Here is a 26,815-nt window from a genome sequence, read left to right on the forward strand (position 1 = left end):
ATGGAGATGACTGAGGATATTACTGAAGCAATGACTACGGATTTCGACTTGACTTTAGCCCCTGACATTGCGGACGTTCCCGGAGTCATACGGAACGGTCTACCAAGGTTCTTGATAGTATACATATCTTACATTATCATAGGCATCACCGGTATACTTGGCAATGGTCTTGTCCTAATCGTCTTACTGAACACCCGTGACATGTGGGATGCTACTAACCTCCTGATTGCCAACCAAAGTCTCATTGATTTCTTCGGATCTCTTTCTATCATAGCTTTCGAGGTCGTCCCCGTGCCACCTTTTGAGACTGCGGGTCCTGTATTGGCAGGATACCTCTGCTATATTTGGTATAACAATTTCTTCGTTTGGGCCTTCAACTTCACCTCAATCTTCAACTTGGTCTTCATAAGTTTCGAGCGATTCTACGCGGTGAGGTATCCTATCAGGTATCGAAGCAACTTCACCATCAAGCCGGCGTTAGCAGCATCTATACTAGCTTGGATCATCGGAATGGGGTGGGGTTGGTTCTTCCCCGCAACTTCCAGCCTAGAGAATGGAATCTGTCGAATACCTGTTTTACCGACACCGAACACTTCAGTGGTTGTGTCTGGATTCACAATGTTTTTTCTCTATATTGCTCCTCTTTTCATCATGATTACTATCTACACATACATAGGCCATGTTCTCAAAAGGGGTGTCGCCACAAAGAAATTCCAAGATCAAGCAGCAGGGTCGCAACCGGCAGGAGCAGCAAGAGGCTATCGAGAGATCGCCCGTAGAAAGGTCATGACAACCTTGATTATAGTCACAGTGACATCCCTGGTTTGTTGGACACCTTCCAATCTATATTATACGGCCTTCGCTTTTGGTGCAAATATCGATGTGATTGGCTTCTGGAGCTCGAGTGTCCGTTGCATTCAATTTTCTAATAATTGCACTAATCCTTTCATCTATATCTTCAAGTATCAGAAGTTCCAGAATGGTCTTCGACGACTGCTGAGACTAGGAGATTCAAGGTCTCCGGCAGAAGGGACAAGAGATTCCAAACCGAACGGCACTAACATGGCATCTAGAACAGGAACTGAACGTGCAGGTAGTATGCCAAGGTTCCCAGTTTCTTAAAACAGAATTCCTCAAGGGCCAAAACATCGTCAGAGCAAGGCGTGCAATGCAGAATTTGCAATCCAATTTGTCCGGACAATCTTGAAACTGTCCTTACGTTGTCTTTGTCGTTCCTAAACTATTATAGAACAATGACAAGCCGCCATGCCTCAGCTGGATCAAAGCTATTGCTTCGATACAGTACATTTTTTCGGCATCACCAATTTTTCCAAAGGGTAGATCGCTCTGGGGAACCTTGATTTAAGCTACGCCTAGCATTGTTCTCTTCATCCATTTCTTTACAATATTTAAATAAATAAGAGTTGCCAAAAGCTGTTGTACATTTACGCATTTGTACTTTACACATTTGTATTTCTTCTCCCATACATGTACTGTATCGAAGCAATAGCTTTGATCCAGCTGAGGCATGGCGGCTTTTCATTGTTCTAAACCCACCTTCACCCGACAAAGGAAATTATAATTGGTATTGTGTCAAAAATCTGTCTATCTGACAGTCAATCGGATTGGGTTCGGCCTAGCCACTAACCCGTCTCTGTGGTCTAGTGGTTGAGGCACCGGCGTTCAAAGCTGGGGACCCGGGTTCGATTCCCGGCAGAGACATTTTTTCGCATCACCAAAGATTTTGTTTATTTTAACGGATGAATAAAATGTGTTTGCAGGTAATTCATTTAAAATGCGTTTCACATGGCGCATCACATTTGACACGATCGACGGTTCTTGCAAAGACCCTTTCGTGCAATGGGTCCCAGGAGTCTTACTGTAACCGTCTCATGTGTCTTTACAAACAAAAGGTATAATCCATGTGACGACTTTGTATGAGTAAACTGACACAAAGAAATGTTAACATGTTGTTTGTTTAAGTAGTTCATTACACTTGCCAGTTGATTTATTGTTTGTTATGTTGCTCAATACCTTTGCCAGTTTCACTATACATGTAAGGTTTATTCCGATATGTACTATACATTATTTTGTTATAGAACACAAAATTGTCAGAGAGTTGTCAGGAAAAGAGGTTCTTAAAAAGGTACATTGACATATACTGTAGTTGATTTCGCATACATTCCTAATTCCGAAGCTTCATTATTCCGAAGGTTCGGATATTCCGAAGGTTCGTTATTCCGAAGATTCGTAATTCGGAAGGTTCGTTAGTCCGAAAACGTAATTATTAACGAACCTTATTTCGTCTTCGGACTAACGAATCTTATTTCGATTTCGGATTAACGAACCTTCGGAACAACGAACCTTATTTCGTTTTCGGACTAACGAACCTTCGGAACATCGAACCTATTTCGTTTTCGGATTATCGAACCTTCGGAATAACGCCACAAATGTTCGGATTAACGAACCCTTTTACATTTTCGGATTAACGAACATCGAGGTATAGGCAATTTACGTGTTTCGGAATTACGAACCTTCGGAATAAAGAACCTTCGGAATTACGAAGTGCAACCAGTTGATTTGTGTGGTAACTCATGGAAAGTATATTTTGCATCTGTTAAACCATATATACTGTAAATGAGTCCATGAAACCAAACACTAAATTAGTACACTAGTTTACCCACTGTGTTGATAACACTATGATTAAAAAAAGGCAGGAACGTACTCCCGTCAAGCGAGTTATTTTCATCAGCATGCAAGCATGCACACTTTAAAATATGCATGTTTTACATTCATGTATGTTGTTAAGCTATGATGATGTTCAAGAACATGATATTCAATTGCAAAAGCGTCAGATCACTGGTCATCAATGAATATACTGTGTATTTACATTTGAAAATCATTAGAAATTATTCTAATTCATAAATGTTTGCTTAGAGTAATTTTGTGCACATTTAATGATGATATTTTACTCTCTTGATATGACAAGAAGAGGTCATTTTAATAAACGTGAAACTTTACTCAGTAAGTATCGTTAGTTTACTCATCTACTGCATGCGTGCACTAATTAATGGACTCATGATTTCAGTCGAATTTTGCGTGGCATGATAAACTCTCTGATCTGAGTGAGTAAATATGTTACTGAGGTGTGTGTCATGATGAACTCAGTGTGAGCATAACTTGTTTACTCATTTGGTTTGTAACATGATGAACTCAGCGTGTGAGTACAGCCGGTATGATGTAGTTACACAGTATTGTGTTTTCAACTCATTTTGGTGTGTGAGTTAACTTGTTACTCACTGCTTATCCATACAGCAGAGTTGATAACAAATTTACCCCGGCACACACTGACTGTGTCCACAATAAATTACACACTCGATGTGTACCGTGACACCGGCTGTACTCACAATCAAGCTGAGTTATCATGCCACACACCAAAGTAGTAAACAGGTTGTACTCACAAAGTGAGTATATTGATTGTATAACACACCAAATGAGCAAGCTGGTTTACTCCCACACGTGCACCTTGTTCATCATGTGACACCTGTTTTCTCATTTGACGTCTCGTTCTCTTATACCCTTTTTACACACGCTAAAATTTCCTTAACCCCGTACTATAGGTGGGGCTAAATTGCCATTTAGCCCCACTTATAGTACGGGGTTAAGCTTTGCCCACTTTCTTTTTACACAGCATTTTTGCAAAGTGGGCTAACCTCACCTTTAGTACGGGATTATTTGGCCCTGCAAAAAAGCAGGGTTATCCGAGCAATTGCGGTGCTAAGAGCGATAGTACGGGGTTAAGATCGCTAGTGTAAAACGAAAGTGGGCTAACCTTTACCCCGTACTATAGGTACTATAAGGCTAAATGGCAATTTAGCCCCACCTATAGTACGGGGTTAAGGAAATTTTAGCGTGTGAAATTAGTGTACGAGTGAAGTACTTGTACTACGAATTATCGACAAAAACCACTAGTCCGGGGTTAGCGAGTTTCGTGTGTAAAAAGCAAGCAATTCTTATCTGGGGTTAGCAATAATAATTTGGCATGTGTGAAAAGGAAAAATAATACTACGGGGTAAAGGATAATACGCGGGGTTAGCGATAGTCCGGGGTTAAGAAAATCCATTATGAAAGATTTCTGCCCAAATGAGACAGAAAATCGTGTACAACTCTTGAACGCACACACAGGTCACGGAGTGACCCTGAGTGCAAACAGCTGACTGTGTTACAAGTTACAACCATAGAGTTATATAAACCTAAACCTGGCCGATGGTTCAGGCACGACGATCCTGAGTGACGTCACCGATAGATCGAGACCTCAAATGCCAGGAGAGCCGGCCTATTCGACAACTAACTTCATCTAAAATACACGTATTGAAGATAACATCCAATGGGAAAATGGCTTTCTTTTTCATTAAATATACATTCCATTCTTCAATGAATCTTTCACCCCGTCGTTAACTGCCCATTCATTCTCGAGCAATGGGGGAATGAATAAGAGTGTCTCAAAGTTTGTGTGAAAAAGGGTGCATTTTCCATAGAACTTCTGCCAAAAAGCAATGCGTAAGGGAAAGATTAGCCCCTTGCAAAACACGAATAGATGAGGGATATCATGAAAATCAGTGAAATATAGTTTCTCCTGTAATAATTACTGAATACCCCGACTTGATACATTTAATTTTTCCCCCTCTCCATCAACTTTTAAGAAAAAGGGTTAGGGTTATATCGACGGACGCCCGTGCGTACGAGCTAGGAGTCAAATGTCTCGTATTTTTCATAATGTGTGTAAAAAGGGTATTTCTCTATCCGTACATTCTCTGTCTATGTTATTTATTGTGTTTCATCGTCTCTTCATCCTTCTTAATCCCACATTCCGTCACCCCCGGGGGGGGGGGGGGCACTCGACCAAAAAAGTGGTGGGGGTGTGCCGCGGGCGAGACAAAAAACGGGGGCCTCGGAGCGGGCTAATTGTAAAAAGGAGGGTCCTCGGAACGGGCTTCGGAACTACAAATGTTTGTGAAAACGGGGGTCCTTGGAACGAGTCGCCTGCATGTGAGTGCGCATATGCATCCCCATGGAACGGGCATACGTGCATACAGCTAGCCCGGCGGCACGGGCGCCGGGTGCGCTAGCACATAGGCAATGGTCGGACATCGCTCAGCGGCCGCTTTTCACCAAAATTGCGGCTCATTGTAGCAGATCAATGCGACCGGAACGGCGTAACGGAAAATATGCGAAGCTTCGGAGCGGATTTCTTTCTTCGCTTTTCACGATAAGAAGAAAATGCTATGCCTTGGAGCGGCTTTCTCTGTTTTTTTTTCTCAATAAGACAAATATGCTATGCCTTGGAACGGAAATTTGAGTGTAAAAATGGGGGGTCCCCTCCGCGGCACATACCCACTGTATACTGAGTGCCCCCCCCCGGCCGTCACCCCCCCCCCCATTCCATCTCTCTCTGCCTTCCCTCCTTTAACACTTACTCTCTCTCACGGTTTATTTCCAATTGGTCTAATGCCAATTCGTCCAATTACCAACCCGTCTACTATCATTTGGTCTACCATCAGTTCGTCCGCCATCCACATGGTAGAATTGCCATTTCGTCCACTCACCATTTCGTCTAATAACCAGTTGGTGGCAATGACCATTTAGTCCATATACCACCTAGCGAATTGTACAAAGTGTTAATTGGGCGAAATTAATGAAACTAGAGAAAATGGGTTTTAGACCAACTGGTGTTAAGACGAAATGGTAATAGAAGAATTGGTGGTTAGATGAAGTGATGATTGGACCAAGTGGTTGTTAGACGAAATATGAATGGACGGAATGGCATCAGACTACATGACCATGTGATGGGTTGACGAGATGGAAATTGATAGACGAATCGGCAGTTTACCCTCCATCACACCCCCTTTCTCGTTCTCCCACTCTAGCTGCTTCTCTCTTCTTCTTCTACTTCTTTTTTTTTAGAATGACAACTTTTTTCTATTTCCTCCCATACCCTTTTCACTAATACTTTCTTTTTCCTTTCTTCTCGATCGTTGCTTTTAAGTCGAACTTCTCTCCCTCCCGTAGTTCCCCTATCCTCCCGTCACTCTCTTTTCCTTTCATGCCTACTCACTGACGGTCTACAGACCCCCCCCCCCCTCACTTTCACGACATTTGTGATTTCCATTTTGTTTCCCTTCACTCTCTTTTCCTTTTATGACAATCCCCTAACCGTCTGTAGACTCCCCGCGCCCGCTCTCTCGCCCCTCTCTTTTATAATATCTGTGATTCCCCTTTTTACCCCTCTCTCTCGTTTCTTCTTTTGTCCACTCCCTAAGTTCTCTTCCCCTTTCACAACTCCTTCCCCCTTCTCTCCCCCTCTCTCTCATTCACAACATCTGTGATTCCCCCCTTTCTCCGTTCTCTCTCTCTCCCTCTCTCTCTCTGACAACTATACCTGTCATTTCTTTCCCTCGCCTAACTTGTTTTCCTTCTTTGATTCTCATTGTTGTTGTTTTGTTTTTTTGGCCCACCTCCCACCCCCGCCCCTCTGTCTGTGATTTCTTTCTTCTACCTAAATAGGCCCTTACACATGTTTCCTCTTTTGCCCACTCATTAACCATGTAGGCCTACCAATTCGGGGTGGGGGGGGGGGTAATCCCTCTCACACACACCCACATGCACCTCCACACCAGTACCTTACGTACGCAGGATTTTTATGGGGGGTTAAGGTGCTTGGAATGTTAACACCCCCCCAAAAAAAAGAAGGTCTTCCAACTTTAGGTCATTTCCAACCACCCAAATTGACAAACAAATTTTTTAAGGGGTTTGAAGTTTTAGGGGCCAGGGATCGAGGGGGTTATAAAAAAATATAAGGGGGGGGTTGAACCAAGGGGAGCGTTTCATGAAAGGACTTGGCGGACGTTTTATCCGACAAGTATACCATTTTATCCGACAGTATACTGTGGTAACAGTGACTCTCATGCAGCCAATCATTATCAAGGAAAGTTGTCAGATCTGACAACTTGTCGGACAAAAATATTGATGAAACGCTCCCCTGGTTTGAACCCCTGCACCCCCTGCGTACGCCAATTATGATGCTCCACACACATAGGCCTACGATCGATATGAAATCATCCTCTCACATCAACCCCCCCCCCCCAGTTTTAGCTATAGACGCGCTGTTTACGCCACTGTTTAAAGAATAATCATGTCGGACTTACCGATGTCGAAAGTAAATCAATAATTCATAATAACATTATCATGATCAGTCACGCATAGAATAGGCAAATGGCCTCTCATTGCAGGCCTTTTGCTAAGTTGTACAACTTGACAGATTCCAAATTCACGCATATGAGTGAAAAAAAGACATTCGGTAGGTAGTATCTGATTTTTTTGAAAAAGGAGAAAATCTCACGTCTAAACATACATGAAACATCTTGATACCTCAGTCACCAGGGGCCTGTTGCATGACGAGATGAGCGATACGTAGAAACGTCCAAGGACCATTCTTCCGAGATAGGAAGATTGGCGACAAATCAGCGCTTTCCGTTTCACGAAGGCAATTTTGTCTTCCAAGTCCGCGACAACGTTTTATATCGATAGTATCGGAAAAATATTTAGTCTTCATCGTCACCTGAACCTTTTATTTCGGAATGACGAGTTTTCTTAAAATCATTTATTTCAATAAAAAGAGATCAAATGATGTTTTATTTATTACTGATTGTAGAATTGATGTATGGAGCTTACTTTATGAGGTAAAAAGAGGAAAAAACTTTAAAGATTCACAAACATAACTGAATAAAATCGAAATTTTCATTATTTCCCTTATTTAGAACACGGTGTCCTTTTAAAGACACCTTTCATTGATATTTCAACGAAAGAGACCCTTGCCCGATATAAAAATTGATTTAACTTAGTAATTTAGACATTTTATGTAGTTCAATATTCTATATTTTATAGAATACTTATATATGATGACAATTTTGCAAATTATGCGTTAATATGTTATTTGTTGAGGTAAAAATAGGGTTTGAATGGTGTAAACAAAATCAACAGTGTCTGATTGTATGAGACTAAAAAGGAAAATATGAGAGGCTGCGTGTGAAATATGTAATTTATTTATTTTATTTGTTAGATATAACGCAAGAAATACAAATGTGAGTGTTTAGAGTATAAACATACCTCAGTTGCATGATGAGTATCCGAAGACAATGGAAATATGAACATTGCTGCAAACATGGCCAAGTGAATAAAGTAGTGCTACGCAATAATAATTAAAACATAGAAAAAGCTGTGTAATCCGCAATGGAAATAATGCTAAAAATTACAACGATCATAAACGTTGGTCATATTTAAAGTTGATCACTGAATTAATGGAAATTTATATAAGAATATAAGGTTTAAGAATATACAAAATATATATGACTAACGTGATTCTTTTGGGGCCTACCCTGCGATTTGAAATGCGCCTCTTCGTATGGACTTTTCATAATCTTTTCTTTGTGAACTTATCTTCATTTATATGATTGTGATGGATTCGTAAGCTATGGGCCTAATCTGTATCTTAAATTCAATTAGCTATTTCTGCAGATCTTTGTTTTGTTACATCTCAAGTTATCCCAAATCCATTCAAGAATTGATTTTCATTGATTATAATCGAGCTCATCAAAAATAATGATTATAATGAAAATGAATAAAAATAAATTATTTAGCATGTTTAACATCTTAGTTTTGTGTCTTTTTTGCTCAACGTTATAAACACGTTTTTTACTTACATAATTACTTTTTAAGAAATTTGTTTTCATGTTGTATAATTATCTATATTGAGAAAGCATGAGGAGTCAGAGAGGGAGTGAAGCCCATTTCATAGTTCAAGTTTAGTTATATTTTAATGGAAAAGGGGTGGGGATATAGGACGTATAGGGAGAATAAAAGAAAACATATTTTGAAAATATTTGGGCTTACATTACCCTCAGAGAAGTTAAAATGACTTCCGTTTTGGTCGTCTTGTCGACCTGAAAAGTGATGACAACTAGCCCCCATGTAAAAAATAACTTGGCGCCATCCCAGATAAAACGCATCAACCCCCTAAAAAATATGTTTAAAGGTGATATGTCAGTGTGGCTTGCCGTAACCGCATTTTCTCTCATTGCCGACGGTGGCGGGCGGTGTGCAAAGAAGATCATGCCTACGTACGTAGGACATGTCTGGAGTGTCTTTCCAAGGACCATTCTTCGTATCGCCCAAATCGGCTTTGTGAAACAGTTGAGCGATATCTCGTTCTTACGTAGAACGGTTCTACGAAAGACCATTTCATGCAACAGGCCCCAGTAGCTTATCAAGAAATGAATCAAGGTAAATAATGCTTGAATTCCAATATTTAGTGTAAAATATAAATCATGGACCCTTTTTCTGGATCGACCAGTTCCGGGACCGGGATTGTCCTGTCCCTTCACCCGAACACTTTTTTTTCTTCTTGATCGAGTTCCATTGCTTTGTGGTAAAAAAATGAGTAAAAAGTTCAAAAGTAAAAGCTCCATCACAGATAGATAATTCCGCGGGATAAATATAGCATCCCAATTCACCCCGCGTCTCTCTTAAAACTCTCTTTCCCTATTCCTCTCCCACTTTCCCGTCTCTTTTTCTCTTATTTTTCATTTTATTTTGTTTTATTTTATCCATCTATTTATATTTTAGAAGGGGGGGGGGGCTCTCGAGGAAAAGCCATCCCCATGCCTGTCTTGATGGATATGTGTTCACGCCCGCATATTATGTATCCGCACAATTCGTCAGCAATCGAGAAATGAGATCGGTTCACTGATCTCTATAAAAATTTTTTTTATAGAGATCAGTGGATCGGTTGCGTCGAATTGCGCGAATTCGAAGCGAGCGGTACGGTCTGATTGATGAAAATAAAAAAAAACTCGCGCCGCGCTAGCCTGGAGAGATGTCAATTAACGAACGAGAAGTCTGTATCTGATTCTGAAAATAACTTGTAATGTAAGTTTTGCGTTTTATACCATGTTTTTGTTTAGACAGACACCCATATAGATATGAATTAATTCGATTATTCTTACCTCCTTACGTATATCTTGATTTCTTCAGGCTTTAACTAATAAAAAATATAAAGTTTGACGAAGATCCCGAGTCCAGACATTGTACATGACCCACATATTCACTTTCGTGTCTGCGGCGACATTCAATAGAAGGGGAAAAAGGGGTTCTTCTGACCACTCTAGGCGACAACGCAATACTTACCCGTGTTAAGAAACTGGGACTCCACTCACGCGCATTTGGGCCGCCCTAGCTTAGAACTAAGCTTTGTTTCACGAAAAATTGAATATTCTTATAATTCAATACATGTAACTAATTAGATTAGTACTGTTAAATCGGTACTCCAGGGTGACCATATTTCACAAAATAAATTAATACGGGACAATCGACAAACAAAGATCAACAAAGAATCCCACGCACAGTGTTAGACTTGTGAAAAAATATAAAGAATTGAAAGGGAGGGTGAACGAAAGAATGAAGGAGAGAATGAAAAGAGATGAATTGAGAAGGAAAGAAAATGAAGAAAAAAACCCCAGAAAGTTAGAATAAATGAAGGATGAAAGAAAAAATAAAAGAGATAAAAAAGGTTTCCATATCATTCTTTGAAATGATATAGAAAGAAAGAAAGATAAAAGAAGGGAAGATGAATAAATGTGTGAAAGACAAAATAAAGGAGAGAATTAAAGGGGAAAAAGCTAAGAAAAAGAAAGAGGAATAAAAGAATGAAGTAAAGAAATATGTTTCCTTTATTCTTTGAAAGAAAGAAGAATAACAGGAATGGAAGGAAGGAAGGAAAAGAAAGAATAAGGGAAAAGAATTAGAGGGAAAAATAAAATAAAGAAAAGAAGAAAGAGGGGGAGGGAAGAATGAAGGGAGGAGAGAACGAAGAAAAGAGAAAATAGTGGTAGGAGAGAAAGAACGAAAAGAAACAGGAGAGGAGGAAGCCAAGGACATTTTAAGGAAAGAAAGAATGAAGGAAATAAAAAAAGGAAATATGATAAAGAAGGAAAGTCAGATGAGAAGGAAGGAAGGAAAAATGAACAGAGGGAGAGAAAAAAAATGTTCAGGAAAGAAACATAGGAAATAAAGAGATGGAACAAAAAAGGGCAAGCAGGAAGGATAGGGTAGAAAAGAAACAAAGAGGAAAAAAGTTCAAACTTCAAGCAAACAAAAAAATCCAATCATTTAACAAAAATCATAATGTTATTAGGTGGTGTTTTTTTTAGATGTGTTTAAAAAAATTAAAAGTAAGATGTTTTAGAAATGAATAAAATTTCAAAGTGAAACATATTGTCAAATTAAAAAAAATAGATGAAACATCACGGCATCGTCCACACCAAAGCTCAAAACGAAAGCTGAAACAATAACTTGTTCCTCCGATTACATCTCTAAATCATTAATCTGAGAATCCATAATATAATACTAAGAATTTCCCGCAGATTTTTGATTATTTTGGTAGAAAAACTGTTTATCATGTGAGATTGTTTGCACCATTGAGAATTTCCTCTGATCCTACATGCCTATAGCTAGTCTAGTAGCCTGCCATACACGGGTATAGGCATGATAGGAGGCCAGTTCGTTTACAATGTACTGTATTGGGTTAGCAAGAAAATCACCGCAGAACTTGCAAAAGTTTACAGTTATCGATTTAATTGTTGTCTCTGCTTCGTCATCTGTTGGTTATTTCATGAAAATTCGTCACTTTTAAATGTATTGACTACATTTTGTTCAATATTCTGAAATACGGGACAAATAGGCGTCCCGGAAGGGTTTGTCGGGACGCCGGGACAAAGGAGCAAAATACGGGACAATCCCGGGAAATACGGGACGTCTGGTCACCCTGCGGTACTCACCGGTTCTTTTCTTGAATTTTCTTGAAAATTCCCACGCTTCTGGCTTCAATTCTGCGATAGATTCTGTTGCCATAGACAGCTACACATGCAACTTTATTTATAAATGGAGCGCCCCTTACGAGAGTCGCTAATGCCGCGGAAAAATTGTTAGGCATTTTGGCCTGTGGTCAAGGCGTTCTTCTGTTCTATTTTTTTTATAGGTATGAGATCGAAATCACAGCGACTATTCACACTGTTCCATAATGATTCCGAAAGGAGGTGCAACACCCCCCACCCACATGGGCGCAAATCCCAGGGGGACACTTCCCCCTAACCCAAAATAGTAGGGGGCACATTATCAAATGTCCCCCTACTAAGTACTATTTTTGTTCTTTTATATATGATGGAAAGAAATAGGCCTACATCATTTAAATCGAAGTAAAACATGTATTTTGGACGAGACGACCTTCTTTTGGGGGTGATAAACCTTCCTTTTTTTTTTTTTTTGTTAGTTTGTTTTTTTTTTGCCTGTTTTCCAGCCCCTGGTCCCCTACCTTAGATTTCCACCCTTGCCTCCCACTACTCTTGATATTGTTTGCGAATCTGTTTTGTAAATTAAAGGGGAATTTCACCCTGATAAAAAGATGATGAAAATATGAGAAAAATCATTTCAAAATATCGATGGTGTTATTTGACAAAAAATGGAGTTGATAGAATTTAGAATGCTTGATTTATTGTGACGTCTATAACGAGCAGTTGCTCTATCCTAAATATAAAATGCCCAAATTTCCCATTTTTAATGGTCCGTAACGACCCACTTTTTTCTTTTTGATAACAAGTATGAATTGATATAGGCCTACTAAAATGTACCATAAAAATCATTATCATGTATTTCTTGACATTTCATTTACTTTTTTACCATAATAATAGCTGCTTGCAAAGGCCTACGCCGTCACAAAAAACCCGGGGGGGGGGGGGGGGGGCCACTTACATTGACGAGTGGATACCATGCGCGACCAAAAAAAAACGTAAAAAGGATGTCCTTTTCACGATAGGGCACGTTACCTACGTAACGTGATAAGGGTGTCAAAAACACAAAAATAACGAAAAAAGGGTATCTATTAATTCGCTAGGAAAACCGTCGTGTTTAGGGTCTAATTTGCGGGGATGATAAAACAAAATCAAAATGTTTTATAAAGGATGTCCTTTTTGCTCCAACACTTCGTGTTTAGAGTCCGATTTGCGCGAGGTGTAGAAGGTGGGGTCGTACTAAACCAAATAAGGTAAAGCCGACGACCGAAGGACCCGTAACAATAAAACATTCCTGTACTTGTTTAGGGGTTCATTTCAGGGAATATTTGCCAAGAGTATCGTTTTGTTTCCAATACTTGTTAAGGGTAGGGTTTCACAAGCCAATACTTGTTAAGGGGTGCATTTTCAGAATATGGAAATTACGTGTTTAGGGTGCTTTTCGAGACCCCATGGTCGCGCATGGTATCCACTCGTGAATGGAAGTGGCCCCCCCCCGGGCAAAAAAAAAATCTTACCTTTGAAAAAGATTGGTGGGGGATGGATTTTCCTCGAACGCATACCAATTTTTTTTCTGCTATTTTCATAATAAACTTTAAATGAATTCAACTTTGCACTACTTAATTTTTTCAAAGACAAAATAACAAAATTACATCTCGTCATCATCATCATCACCACTATCATTAGCATCACCATCATCATCACCACAACCGTCACCACAACCATCATCATCACCAAGATAATTTTCATCATCGTCATTGCCATCATCATCTTTTTTTTTCTTTATTTTTTCCCCATCCCTTCTTTTTTTTTCTTCCAATATTCCTCCTTTTTTTTAGAGCGGCACACCGTCATGCTCCCTCACTGATTATCCGCCTCTATATGCTTGGTGTTGTATAAATTGGCGGATACCTGAATGAAATACTGAAGAGAAAATAAGGAAAGGGAAAAAGTAAGAAGAAAAAGAAGATGAGGAGAAGAAAAAAAGAAAGCCAAACAAATGAAACAAAACAATGTCAAAATTTCATAATAAAGTCTTCTACGTCAGTTTAATAATGATGTTTTCATTGAAATGAGAACAAAAAAAGAATTGAAACCATAGGCGGCGGAAGCGGGGACGTTCCCCCCTAAATTTGTTGTTGACCTTTTTTTTTTTTTTGCTTGTCAATTTATTTTCCTACGTCCCCCCTAAAATGTTTGGGTTGAGAGCCTTTTTTTTTTGCTTGTCAAATTTTTTTAGGTTGTCCCCTCCTAAAATTTGGGGCTTCCGCCGCCAATGATTGAAACAATGAGGTAAAAAGGACTACATTATATAGTGTAAAGAAATAGAGGGAAGCTCCGAGACAATAAAAAGGTTGAAAAAGAAAAAAATGTGAAAACACAAAGCTCTCACAACATGAGCATAATAACAAATAATAACAAATAAGCGAGGACAAGTAGCTGAGGGACCCCCCCCAACTCTCTCTCTCTAGTTATCTATCTATCCGACTCGATTATATAAGAGAAGAATTTACTAATCAAAATATTATGAGCAAAAAGCACGAGCTGATATTTTTTATGAATATTCAAAACTGATAGAGAGACGCAATCGAATTATTCGATTGCGACAAAATTGATGATCTGAGAATTTATTGTTTTTAGGAATTCATTAAAAGCATAAAGTTGATCAGCATTAAAATATGGCAGGCGCAACGCATGAGCTAAAGCTTTATAGGCATACACCGATAAAAAATTTTAAGTATTTTTGGTAATCATGAAAAAAATTGATATTTCATGAAAGAAAGCTCAAATCCCGAGGAGGAATATTCTTATGAATTGACTTTAAAAAAAACTGTGGTAAGCCCCATTTAATATTTGATTATAAGTCGAATAAAACAGTAAAAGCTGAAAAACGTTCGCGTGATATTTGGCAACCTCCCCCCCCCAAAAAAAAAAAATAAATAAATAAATAAAAAATAAAAAAAAGTTTTTAACTATAATAATGATCGAAGGTAATTTTGTCTCGCGTAGAACTGGACAAATGAAAAAAAGATTGTCACTAAAAAAATGAAGGTAATTTTGACCCACGTAAAATTTGGCGAGCCCCCCCCCCCCAAAAAAAAGGAAAAAAGGTTTTAACAAGCAAAAAAAGGCTAAAAAAGAGAAAGAAGAGACAAGAATAATTATGAACGAAATATCCCCATTACATAACTAGTATGAACAACGTATTTAATTCCAAAATATTTACTACAAATCTCAATAGGGGGATCGGGCAGAAATGCTCACCCCCACCCCCACCCCCCGATCCGCCAGAAATGCTCACCCCCACCCCCCCCCCCCCGATCCGCCACTGATTCCAATCAATAATGACATTTATCTGCAATACTGATACTTTGGAATCAAGATACTGAAGATTGATACGCTTTACATAAATTATGAACGTCTGACAAAAAGATAATCTACCGATCACCTGACCAGTTCGCGTATCACTTCGGAGTTGATCACTCGTCGCAGCTGTGTGGAACGCTCACCGAAAATCAACAAAAAGGGCCTGAAATGTAAGTTTAATGATAATCTATTTTAATTTGAACTACTTAATTAATACTTTTAATGTCTCCCCACCAAATGAAAGTCATATCACTTAACTCCAATTTGTATTAAGGCGTACATTTACCAAAGTCTTGGGTTGGAAATCAGAACAGCATTGTCTAACCCATATTTTTGGGTAATGTCGCCTATGAGGTCCATACATGTTAATGTTTGGACCTCATTGGTACTAGGAGTGCTTCTGACCACTCTAGCCTAGGCACCGTGCCTATTAATTCCTGTGTAGAAAAAGTGAGTGCACGCGAATTAGAAGTTGGACTTAAATTTATGGATCTAACATGGAACTCCATTAATAAAACACATGGTAACTGGACCCTAGTCTAGATCACTCATTCAATGAACAAGGTAACCTTGTTCTCAGTTATATCTCCATGTGTGACAAAATAAGGGTGGCAATGTTTGGCTTATTTTCTCTTTTTCTTTGGGGCAAATGCTTGATTTTTTTACACTGACAGTTTCCATTAGACCTGTTAATTCATACTGCTTGGCTCTTATTTAAATTTGATTCTTTATATCATTTTTTCTTAATTAAAAATAGAGATCAAAAAATGAAAATTTTCTTGCCATATCACTTTCCACCAATAGAGGGCGGCGTACACAAAAATATGCCCAAAATTCAAGTTTTTGAGCGCTCTGTTGAATACAAAAATTATTCCCACATTACTAATGAGAAATAAATTAAAACTGTATGAAAATTAGTAATTTTGGTCACAAAAGTGATATTTGAATGATTTTTTAGAGTGTGTGCTCTATACAGCATTGGCATACCATAGTCCTACCTGTAGATTCTCCACAGGCCAGATGGTAGCAGTGAACAAGTGGTCTAGATCATGTAGATACTACTTGTAGGATATAATGTATAAATAGTACTCGCCTGTTCTTTTCTTGGGGGTATTGCACTCATGGTTTCAAATCGTCTCGTGTGTGAAGGATTCATATGCACCTGGTGCACGCGAATCTTTCACACCCTTTACTAAAATACCTATGACTTTACATCGTAGCTAAGCATTATATTTGCGCTATGACACTTACCGAACCATATGGATCGTTTGTTGAATTCTCTTTGCTGTTTTTTTAATAAAATAAGAGCATTTTTCGTGATCTTCACGTAGATGCCTCTTGATCAGCGTTGATATCAACTTTTGCCTAAAGAGGGCGCGCGATATTATTTCAAAGCCGGCAGGCACTTAAGAACCAAGTTTGAAAGGATACTCGTAAAATTATGTCACTCTCGCCGATGAATATTCATTAGATCGTGGTCGTGCGTGTTCAATACACTGAGTGCATGCATGCAGAGAGTTTGTATTGAACACGCACGACCACGATCTAATGAATATTCATCGCGAGAGACGTAATTTTACCAGTGTCCTTTCAAACTTGGTTCTTAAGTGCCTACCGTACCTTTGTTTACGGTGTTGCAAGCTAGCTGCATTCTAGGCGATCAGCATTATTTTCTTGCTCGTTCAATCCACTTTCATCATCATCTTGTCAAAAGATGGCGTACTTTACCAATAAGTATATACATGAGATGCAACCTGTTGATTTTTGGTACAATTTCCTATTATGCGCTGACGACTTGAATTGAGAATGTTCGATACGAAAAATTGCTTTTCGATTGTTGTTTGCGTACTTTCCACCGCAGTATTAAGGACGGATCGAACGGATTATCCTGGTTGAGACTTGGAGGTAAGCGATAAAAACACTTTTATAAATAATTTCCAATTCATCTTTAATACAAACTTAAATCATTAAAACAAAATTCCAAAGTGGAGAAATACTGAAATGTTTGGCGTTTTTCATTCCCTCACATTCGTGTGATGAATGAAAACGTCAAAGTCCACTATGAAACCACATGCGTTGTGCGAGGTTAGTATTACTAACCTCGCATGTTGTGTGAGTGGGGGTATTGAAGCCTTTTTGTCCGGAACTTGCTCAACTTCTGCGGTAAGATCTGTCGCCATAGGGTTGTATTGTACACATCCTCGTCTTATACTGATTGTCATGTGACACAGCAATGTCGTTAGGCTTTTTGGCCTGTATTCAAGGCGTTCTATCCGCTATGATTTTATAAATTGAAGCAAATTCAGGTATTGGCCCCTGTCAAGTCAAAATCGATACAGGGATCGAGGAGGGGGGGGGGGGGGGTAGAGTAAAAAAATTCCCAGTTACATGGTATGAAAATGCTATTTTTTACGATTGTCCATGATCATTAGGGCAAACCCCTGTGTGGCAGGAGCGTGACGAGTAAAAAAAAATAATAGAAAGAAAGAGTTCCAATTAATGTACAGCATATGGCATGCGGGATAAAGTTACTTTATATGTATCAAGCGAGTGAAGCAAGCGAGAAAAAACCTTCGTGCAAATCTGAATTCGAGACAGATATCTTACCTTACACTTTTCCTAATTTTGGTTTCTTTACCGGTAATTCCCTTCATTTCTTTTTTATCTTGGTTGTACATCGGGGCCATGCACTGGGCCTAACCCTGATCGTGTACCCCCAGTGCTATATCAGCAGGTGGGTAATGATATCTCTGGATATTTAGCAATTTTAAAACTTATAGATGGCTACCATTTTTTATTAAATCGCGAGGGAAGAGCTAATTATCGAAAAACATTTCGGTAAGATTTTTATTGTTTTGACCCCCCCCCAAAAAAAAAAAGAAGGAAAAACAATTATAAACTAAGTTATAATATACACCGCATTTGCTGATTTCGCTTTTTCTTCTCTCTTTTTCCTCCTTTTTTTTTTGGGGGGGGGCTTTCGGGGGAAGAACCACCCTAGCTACGCGCCTACCAAATAAAGATGCGAGCGAGCAAAACTTTTGTCACTTAATACAAATATCAATTTTGTGATAGATTTTGACAAAACATTCGGGATGATTCTCACATGATTTTTTTTCCTTTGCTTTTTTATGGCCGGTTATTTCCCAGTCTTCCCTTTTTCTCCCCCTCTCTATTTCTTTCTTTCTTCCTTTCTTCCTTCCTTCCTTCCTTCCTTCCTTCCTTCCTTCCTTCCTTCCTTCCTCCCTCCCTCCCTCCCTCCCTCCCTTCCTTTCTTTTTGTCTCACGTAAAGTTTGGCAAGTAAAAAAAAAAAATGGTCACTCAAAATGAAAGTCATTTTGTTCGCGTAATATTCGGCAAGCCCCCCCCCAAAAAAAAAATAAATAAAATAAGAAAAGGGAAAGCCAGTTTGTGTACGTGATATTTGTTAACCCCCCCCCCCAAAAAAGGTTTTAATTATAGAAATGATGGAAGGTAATTTTGTCTCGCGTAAAATTTGACAAATGAAAAAAAAAGATTGTCACTAAAAAGAAATGAAGGTAATTTTTTTCCACGTAAAATTTGGCAAACCCCTCCCCCCCCAAAAAAAAGGAATTTGGCTTTTAACAAATAATCATCAAAGGTCAAAATTTGACAAATAAAAAAAAGGTTGTCACAAAAAAATTAATTCCATTAAGTTGTCCCTCATAAAATATGGCAAGCCCCCCCCCAAAAAAAAATGTTTTAACTGTTATAAGGATCGAAGGTCATTTTGTCTTGCATAAAATATGACAAAGAAAAAAAAGGTTGTCACTGAAAAATTATAATAATATTAACAAATAGAGGTATATTAACCCAGGGTATACCACTCAGTTCCGAAAACTGTTCTCCCAGCGGGCCCTGCAATTATTACCCCGGCTTTTTGCCAGCCCCCCCCCGAAAAAAAAAACGGAAAATGGTTTTTAACTAATAACGATCAAAGGTCATTTTGTCTCGCGTAAAATTTGACAATTTTTTTTATGTTGTCACTAAAAAAAAAGGTCATTTTTTTCCACCGTTATATTTGGCAAGCCCCCAACCCGATAAAAAAGTTTGTCCCTAAAAGTGATGTATAGAAAGTCATATTGTTAATTTGTTCCCAGTAAAATTTGACAAACAAAAGAAAAAGGCAAAAAAGAGACAAGAATATGAACGAAATATCCCCATTACAAATAATGCTGTGATTCTCATAAGGAGGGGGGTGGGGCACATAACTAGTATGAATAACATATTTAATGCCAAAATATTTACTATAAATCTCAAAAGGGAGAACGAGCAGAAATACCCCTCCCCCCCGATCCGTCACTGATTCCAAACAATAATGACTTTTATTTACAATACTGATGCTTTGAAATCAAGATACTGAAGATTGATACGCTTAACATAAATTATGAACGTCTGACAAAAAGATAATCTACCGATCACCTGACCAGTATGCGTATCACTTCGGAGTTGATCACTCGTCGCAGCTGTGTGGAACGCTCACCAAAAATCAACAAAAAGGGCCTGAAATGTAAGTTTAATGATAATCCATTTTAATTTGAACTATTTTGATAATATTTCTAATGTCTTCCCACCAAATGAAAGTCATATCACTTAACTCCAATTTGTATTAAGGCGTACATTTACCAAAGTCTTGGGTTGGAAATCAGAACAGCATTGTCTAACCCATAATTTTGGGTAATGTCGCCTATGAGGTCCATACATGTTAATGTTTGGACCTCATTGGTACTAGGAGTGCTTCTGACTTCTTCCTGTTGGTGCAGGCAAACTCCTCAATCGGGTTAACTAGGCCTAGGCTCTAACTTGTTTTACATTAGCGTAAATGGCCCAAATATCGGACACTTGTAAGTTGTATTGCACAGAATTACACCAAAACAACAAAAATACAATTGTCTGTTGTATTGAATCAAATAAATTTAGCCTAGGGCCTAGGCCTATCCTGTTTATTTCCGTAGTGGTAGTACAATAAATAATGTCATAAAAAATAGAATTGAAAAAATTTATGGTAAACGGAAATTATTTACTTAGTCTCTTACATTTAATCTTAGATCTAACGTTAGATCGACTACCAGCATGACCAGAACTTAAGCTTGTTTTTGCCAAAAATGGGATGCAGTTTTCAAATATCGGACACCTGGTGTTGTGCGCCGCGATTTCAGCTATGTAATTCGCGCTCTAGACCCCAAATAATTGCTTAATTGTTGATAAAAATTTATTTTAGCAGCGCAAATGCAGATTTTGATTATTACTTTCAATAATTTTGATATAGAAATTGGTAAATAATGATAATTTACATACATGTACTTTCCAAACAGACTTCTTTCTGCTCTAAACATTGGACGTCTTCATTCAGCTGTGGGCGACATTGTTATAAAAACGAGTACACACATGTCAACAGCACACATTTCTGATTTCAATCGGTTGATAAGTCCGATGTTTCGGATAGTGATTACTGATTAGTGCCATATTTGGAAGGGTGGTATCATGCTGGGTATCCATCCATTATTATTTCCTAGTAAACTCGATAAATTCAGTTCAACTTAACCTAGGCACATAGAATTTGGAGTGTATGAGACTGGTATAGATCCCAGGAAGTCTATTGATTCTGACGTCAAAAAGTTAAAGGTCAAGGTCACAGTGACATGTTTTCATCTTACCCTTCTGCAGTCATTGTAAATGTGATAACTTCAGTTTAACTTAACCTGGGCTCATATAATTTGTTGTATATGATACTAGCATGGATCCCAGGAAGCCTTTTGATTTTTAGGTCAAAAGGTCATACATGTACATGTAGGTCAAGTTGCCACCTTCCACTTTTCTTGCTTGACCAATAACTCCATTTTCTGCATTACAGGCGGGCGTATTATGTGCTCGCCCTAACGACACTCTTGTATTTTTTATACATACAAACACTTTGGTGGTAATTTCATTGGAGTCAGTTCAAACTCATTTTGAGATCATTAACCATGACTGGTATCTTTAACCCAAGACAAGACAAAACAAGATGACTTGACTCTAACCATTTTTGTTTTACCCTGTACATAGCATCATATGTTTGACCTCCTGATTCTCTTCGATTTATCTGTTGGTAGGTGATGTAGATAATGGCAAGTTTCACCATGTCTAACCCCGGAGCATCTGATGGGGACAACAGCCCTGCTGGACTCCTACTAAGAATGGTACAAACTCTACTCAACAAGAAACAAGGTACAATTTTTATTGCAAAATATTGCTTTTTTGCTGTACAAAGTTGAATCACCCGGGACTAGGGCTGAGTCATTAAGGGCCATCTTCGACCTTGTTTTGTTATGTTTACCATATTATTTTTATGTTCATTATATTACTGTGAAACGGAAATAAATAAATCAAATCAAGGGACAAGTCCACCTCAACAAAAAGTTGATTTTAATAAAAAGAGAAAAATCCAGCAAGCATAACACTGAAAATTTCATCAAAATCGGATGTAAAATAAGAAAGTTATGACATTTTAAAGTTTCGCTTAATATCACAAAACAGTTATATGCACATCCTGGCTGGTATGCAAATGAGGAGATTATGATGTCACCCACTCACTATTTTTTGTTTGTATTTTATTATATGAAATATGAAATTTTCTCATTGTCAAATAGTGCAACAATTAATTCCTCATTGAACTTGTGGAATAAGCATTGTTTAATACTATATTGTTCAGTCAAGTTGGTCCTTATTGTCAAATCTATAAATGATTCAATATTTTTAATTCAAACAATAAAAAACAAGAAATAGTGAGTGATGGACATCATCGACTGACTCACCTAGTTGTGCATATCACTGTTTTGTGAAAAGTAGGCAAAACTTAAAAATGTCATAACTTTCCTCTCTTACATCTGATTTTGATGAAATTTTCAGCACTATGCTAGATTGATTTTTCTCTATTCATTCAAGTCAGTATTTTCCTGGGGTGGAGTTGGCCTTTAACAGATTTTTGTTTGAATGGTGACCATCCATGATTTTCAAGCGGAGACCTGTGCTCCGTTACACAAAGATTAGCAATCAATCGCTAAATGAACTGGCCAATCAATATCAATGTTACACGCACATTAGGTTTAAAATACTGACCAGGGACCAATCAGTGCAGTTCTTTCATATTTGCAATTCATCGCTAATCTTTGTGTTACGGAGCCCAGTGGACTGCTAAAATAAAAAAATACATATTATACTTATTAACAATTTGCACAGAACTTGTCAACTGTTATTGTGCTTGTGAGATACCATGTTGGCAAGGTTGTTGAAATGAAAAGGGACTAAATTTGGTTACCTTTAATCAAATTCTAACCCCCAAAATGGTGTTCTAATCTACAAAAATCTTATTTCAATTTCAAATAATGGGAATAGAAATAATTGAGGATCTGATTTAGCCAAAATCGGAAGGCTGGGTCGGCTGGTCGGTCTGTAACCTTTTTTTTTTAAGAAGATATAACTTTGATGTAGTGCTGCACTGCACAAAGAAAATCATGTACGAGGTGATTAAAGATAATTACCAGTTGTGTTAATGACCTCAAAATGTGCCAAATGGCTCTGGAAGAAAATTCATAATTGGTGAGGAATGAGAAGGCACAGAATTCCATCAAAGGTTGGGTATTTTTATGTACAATATTAATGCACTGTCCCACATATTTTGTTGTCAACTTTCCTTTTTATTTAGGTGATGATGTATCGGCTCAATTTCAGTATGTTGTCAGAATCATCAGTAGGTAAGTCAAGCATTTACAAGATTTCATATGGGGTGCACCTTAAAGGGAAATGTCACCCTAACAAAGAGTTTGTTGTACAAAAAATGCCAGTACAAGAAAAAAAAAACATTGAAGGTTTGAGGAAAATCCACCAAAGACGAAAAAATGTTATTTAATTTTAAGTTTTTTGATTTGTGATGTCATAACGGAGCAACTGCGCTATGTCTTATGTCATTTGAAATGCATAAATTTCATTTTCTTAATGGTTCATGATGAGTTAATTTTTACATTTGCATTTTAATTTTGATTGATTTATTATTTGTTTTTACAACATGATTTATGGGGTAGCTGCTTGTGTATGACATACAGAGCTACCAAGTCTCACGCATTGTGCGTGAGACTCACGCATTCACGCATCGGGACCCGACAGAAAAAAAAGAGAAAAAGTAGCATTATTCACCAGATTATACGACTGGCCGACCGCCTTCGCGTCTAGCCCGGCACGCGAGACGAATCGAGAGTGCAGTCAGCGCACAGCTAGTACGTGATACGATGAATTGCGTGCGTGCATCGCATGGTTTTGAACCGTTTTGAAGCCCATATCTCATGAGCGGACGCGTTACGCGCGCGACTTTTCGCAACGTACGAGTGTAAGTACTAGTCGCACGCGCACAGAGACGTCGAGTCATGAAAATCTCACGCATAAAATTTTGTTGAACTTGGCATCTCTGGACATAGCATTTACAAAAATATTCTTATGACTTTTTTTTTATTCTTTGATGGATTTCCTCAAACCTTCACCAGTATTTTTATCATCATGCTATTGTTACAATAAAAAGACACAGGGAGAGAAAGAAAAGAAAGATAGCATAAGGAGAAACAAAGAAGAAAAGGCAGAGGAAGAAATAGAGGTTTAAGAAAGGTGAACAAGTCATCTTGTATCGTGGAATACGTAATATTATAGGTCAAGTCCACCTCAGAATAATGTGGATTTGCATCCGTAGAGAAAAATCTGACAAGCATATTACTGAAAGTTTCATCAAAATCGGATGTAAAATAGGAAAGTTATGACTTTTTAACTTAAGGTTTGGCTTATTTTTCACAAGATAGTTTTGTGCACAATTTAGTCACATGCATATGAGAGAATTGATGATGTCCCTCACTATTTCTGTTGTTTTTCATTTTTTGAATTATACAACATTTCTATTTTTACAGAATTGACAGTAATGACTAACTTGACAGAACCATATAATGATACACAATGGTATTCCATAAGTTCAGAGAAAAATAAACCTGTTTCACAGGACAATAAGGAGAAAATTTGAATATTCATATTTCAATTATAAAATACAAAAGAAATAATGAGTGATGTCATCAGTTCCCTCATTTGCATATTGACCAGGATGTGCATAAAGCTGTTTTGTGAAATTAATCGAAATTTAAAAATTTCTTGACTTTCTTATTTTACATCCACTTATGATGAAATTTTCAGTGTTATGTTTGTTGGATTTTTCTCTTTTTTTATTCAAATAAACTTTTTATTGAGGTGCACAATAAAATTAATGCCTGCTGTTGCACTGTTCACCATTCTGTCTCTCAGGATTAACTACGAAGTAGTGAGGTCTCAATTAGGAAACAACTTCTGTACATGTATAGTGAAACTGACAAATTGCTTTTATTTTATTGATTTTGACACGATATCATGTCTTTGTTTTTGGTTTGTTTTCCAATTTCAGCAACCTGACCCCTACCATTGAAAATGATGAGTTTCTGGTCGCTGAAAGAATCAAACGTAAATGTAAGTTAAAGATTTTCATCTATTGTTTTAATTATTACTGTCATTATTGCTCTAAGACTTATTATTGTTTTTATTATTATTAATTCTTTTATGCCCCCACAGATGAAGTCTAGAGGGGCATTAAGCGTTGCCCCTGTCCGTCTGTTTGTCCTTCCTTCTATCCGTCTTAACCCTAAAAGGACTGGGGGGTGGGGCCTTGATGCCCCCCCCCTCTACGCTTCACGCGCTATTTCTGAAACTCAAAAAGATAGCGCCGCAAAATTTTACCACTTTTTTCTTTGAAGTCTCACACAACTTTTGAAACCGAATTCGCGACATACAGGTATACCATCGCGACGTGACATGACTTTTTACGAGGCGAAGTCATGCCAAAAATGGCTCATTTTCTACTTTGTGTACAAAGATGAAATTCATAAAAGGGTGATTAATTTTTGTTCTAGTTGGTCTGCTTAATTAATTTAGGGTTTGATTTAGTTGTTACATGGTCTGTAATAATTTCCATGGAGAAAAACAATGAAAATAAAAGATGAAAACAGCAGAGAAATACTTAAGAAATTATAAAAAACAAAGAAATACATAAGGAAAAAATTGGCTTGTGCAATTTTTCTATATGGAAACCTTTGAATTAGATTACAAAGATGACATTTGAAAAAAAGTAGAAAATTTGAAGTGAATTATGGTTGTGAATATGCAAATAATGTTTTTCATGAATAAATTTGCATATTTATTTTTAAAAATGTTTATTTCCAGAATTTTATTTTATTACTAGCTTGTAGTTTATGTGGTACAGAATGTGTGTGCCAAATTTCGGCGCGATCGCGCGGACGGTGGCGGAGACCAGAAGGGGGGGGCCATCATGCATTGGCCCCCAGTCTTCAATACATCTTAAATAGCCCAGTCCTTTTAGGGTTAAAGGGGAAGTTCACCCTGACAAAAAGTTTATTGTAAAAATAGCAGAAAAAATATTGCCGAAGGTTTGAGAAAAATTCACCAAATAATTAAAAAGTTATTAGAAATTCAATTATTTGATTTGTGACGCCATATGCGAGCAGCATTCCTACATGGCGAATGGTAAAAAATCAATGATATGTCATTTTCTCAGAAAATTGAAAATGGTTTTCACTGTACCTTTTGTATATCAATAGACAAATCATTTCACACCCGATCATGAAAAGAAAACCAAATTAAGTCATCAGGAACCATACAAAATTTGAAATTCATGCATTTTATATTACATAACACATGGGGCAGCTGCTCGTTTATGACGTCACAAATCCAAAACTTTGAACTCTAATAACTTTCTTACTCTTTAACGGATTTTCCTCGAACCTTCACCGATATTTTTTACTATTTTTTCTGCTATTTTTAGAACAAAGTTTTCTTCAGGGTGAACTTCCCCTTTAATCTAATCCCTGGAATGATTTATTGCTTCTTTAGTTTTAAAAGTAATTGATTCTTATTATCCTGATTATTGAAGACTACATGTAATTAAAAGGGATAACCATCCACAGATTGCTGAGTAGAATGGATATTCTGTATTTAGTACTGAAAAAAATGAGAATACTGACGGTTTCGTGCAAAATACATGTTTCTATAGTTTCAGTTTTATGTGTTGTCCTATGGCTATGGGATTTCCTCACCAAAATACTGGTTTCACCTTTTATAATACTGAAATGTTCTCGTTCATTGCTGACTGCACAGAAACTTTGTTAGCCTGACAGAGCGCTAACAGTAAGCTCAGTCACATCTTTCGGATTGCTAAGTCAAAACATTTATTTTGATGTGAAGCAATGCATTGTTGTACCATTAGGCATCCCCGCCACATTACCGGTTGTAACAGGGCCTCTGTTAGTGCACTGTTAGCGCTAACAACGTTTCTGTGCGGTCAGTACAGGTTGGTAGCTCTGCATCTATGCTTTTGTAGCAGTTAAGTATTTGCAAATTTATCAAATATCAAGAGAATAGATTGCTACTGTTCTGGTGAATTGCTCACATTTATATTTTATTTGATTTTGTT

The 26,815-nt window shown here is 37.8% G+C and overlaps 2 protein-coding genes across 3 annotated transcripts in view; both read left to right on the forward strand.

The window, feature by feature from the left end:
• Positions 1–1,122, forward strand: LOC121430274 (allatostatin-A receptor-like). The gene has a single exon (XM_041627552.1). The coding sequence runs from the start codon at positions 1–3 to the stop codon at positions 1,120–1,122; it is 1,122 nt and encodes a 373-aa protein (XP_041483486.1).
• Positions 1,123–9,940: 8,818 nt separating this feature from the next.
• LOC121429477 (gamma-tubulin complex component 3 homolog) overlaps positions 9,941–26,815 on the forward strand; it is a 45,261-nt gene continuing 28,386 nt past the window's right edge. Inside the window, exons 1-4 of one of the 2 annotated variants that reach the window (XM_041626498.1) lie at positions 9,941–9,984; positions 21,381–21,495; positions 22,973–23,021; positions 24,737–24,798. In XM_041626498.1, the coding sequence (XP_041482432.1) occupies positions 21,393–21,495; positions 22,973–23,021; positions 24,737–24,798 (214 nt within the window). In that variant the 5' untranslated portion in view covers positions 9,941–9,984; positions 21,381–21,392. The remainder of the gene's footprint in view (positions 9,985–21,380; positions 21,496–22,972; positions 23,022–24,736; positions 24,799–26,815) is intronic. The other variant, XM_041626499.1, reaches the window with a different exon arrangement.

This window comes from Lytechinus variegatus, chromosome 16, assembly GCF_018143015.1.
Source record: "Lytechinus variegatus isolate NC3 chromosome 16, Lvar_3.0, whole genome shotgun sequence".
NCBI lineage: Eukaryota > Metazoa > Echinodermata > Echinoidea > Temnopleuroida > Toxopneustidae > Lytechinus > Lytechinus variegatus.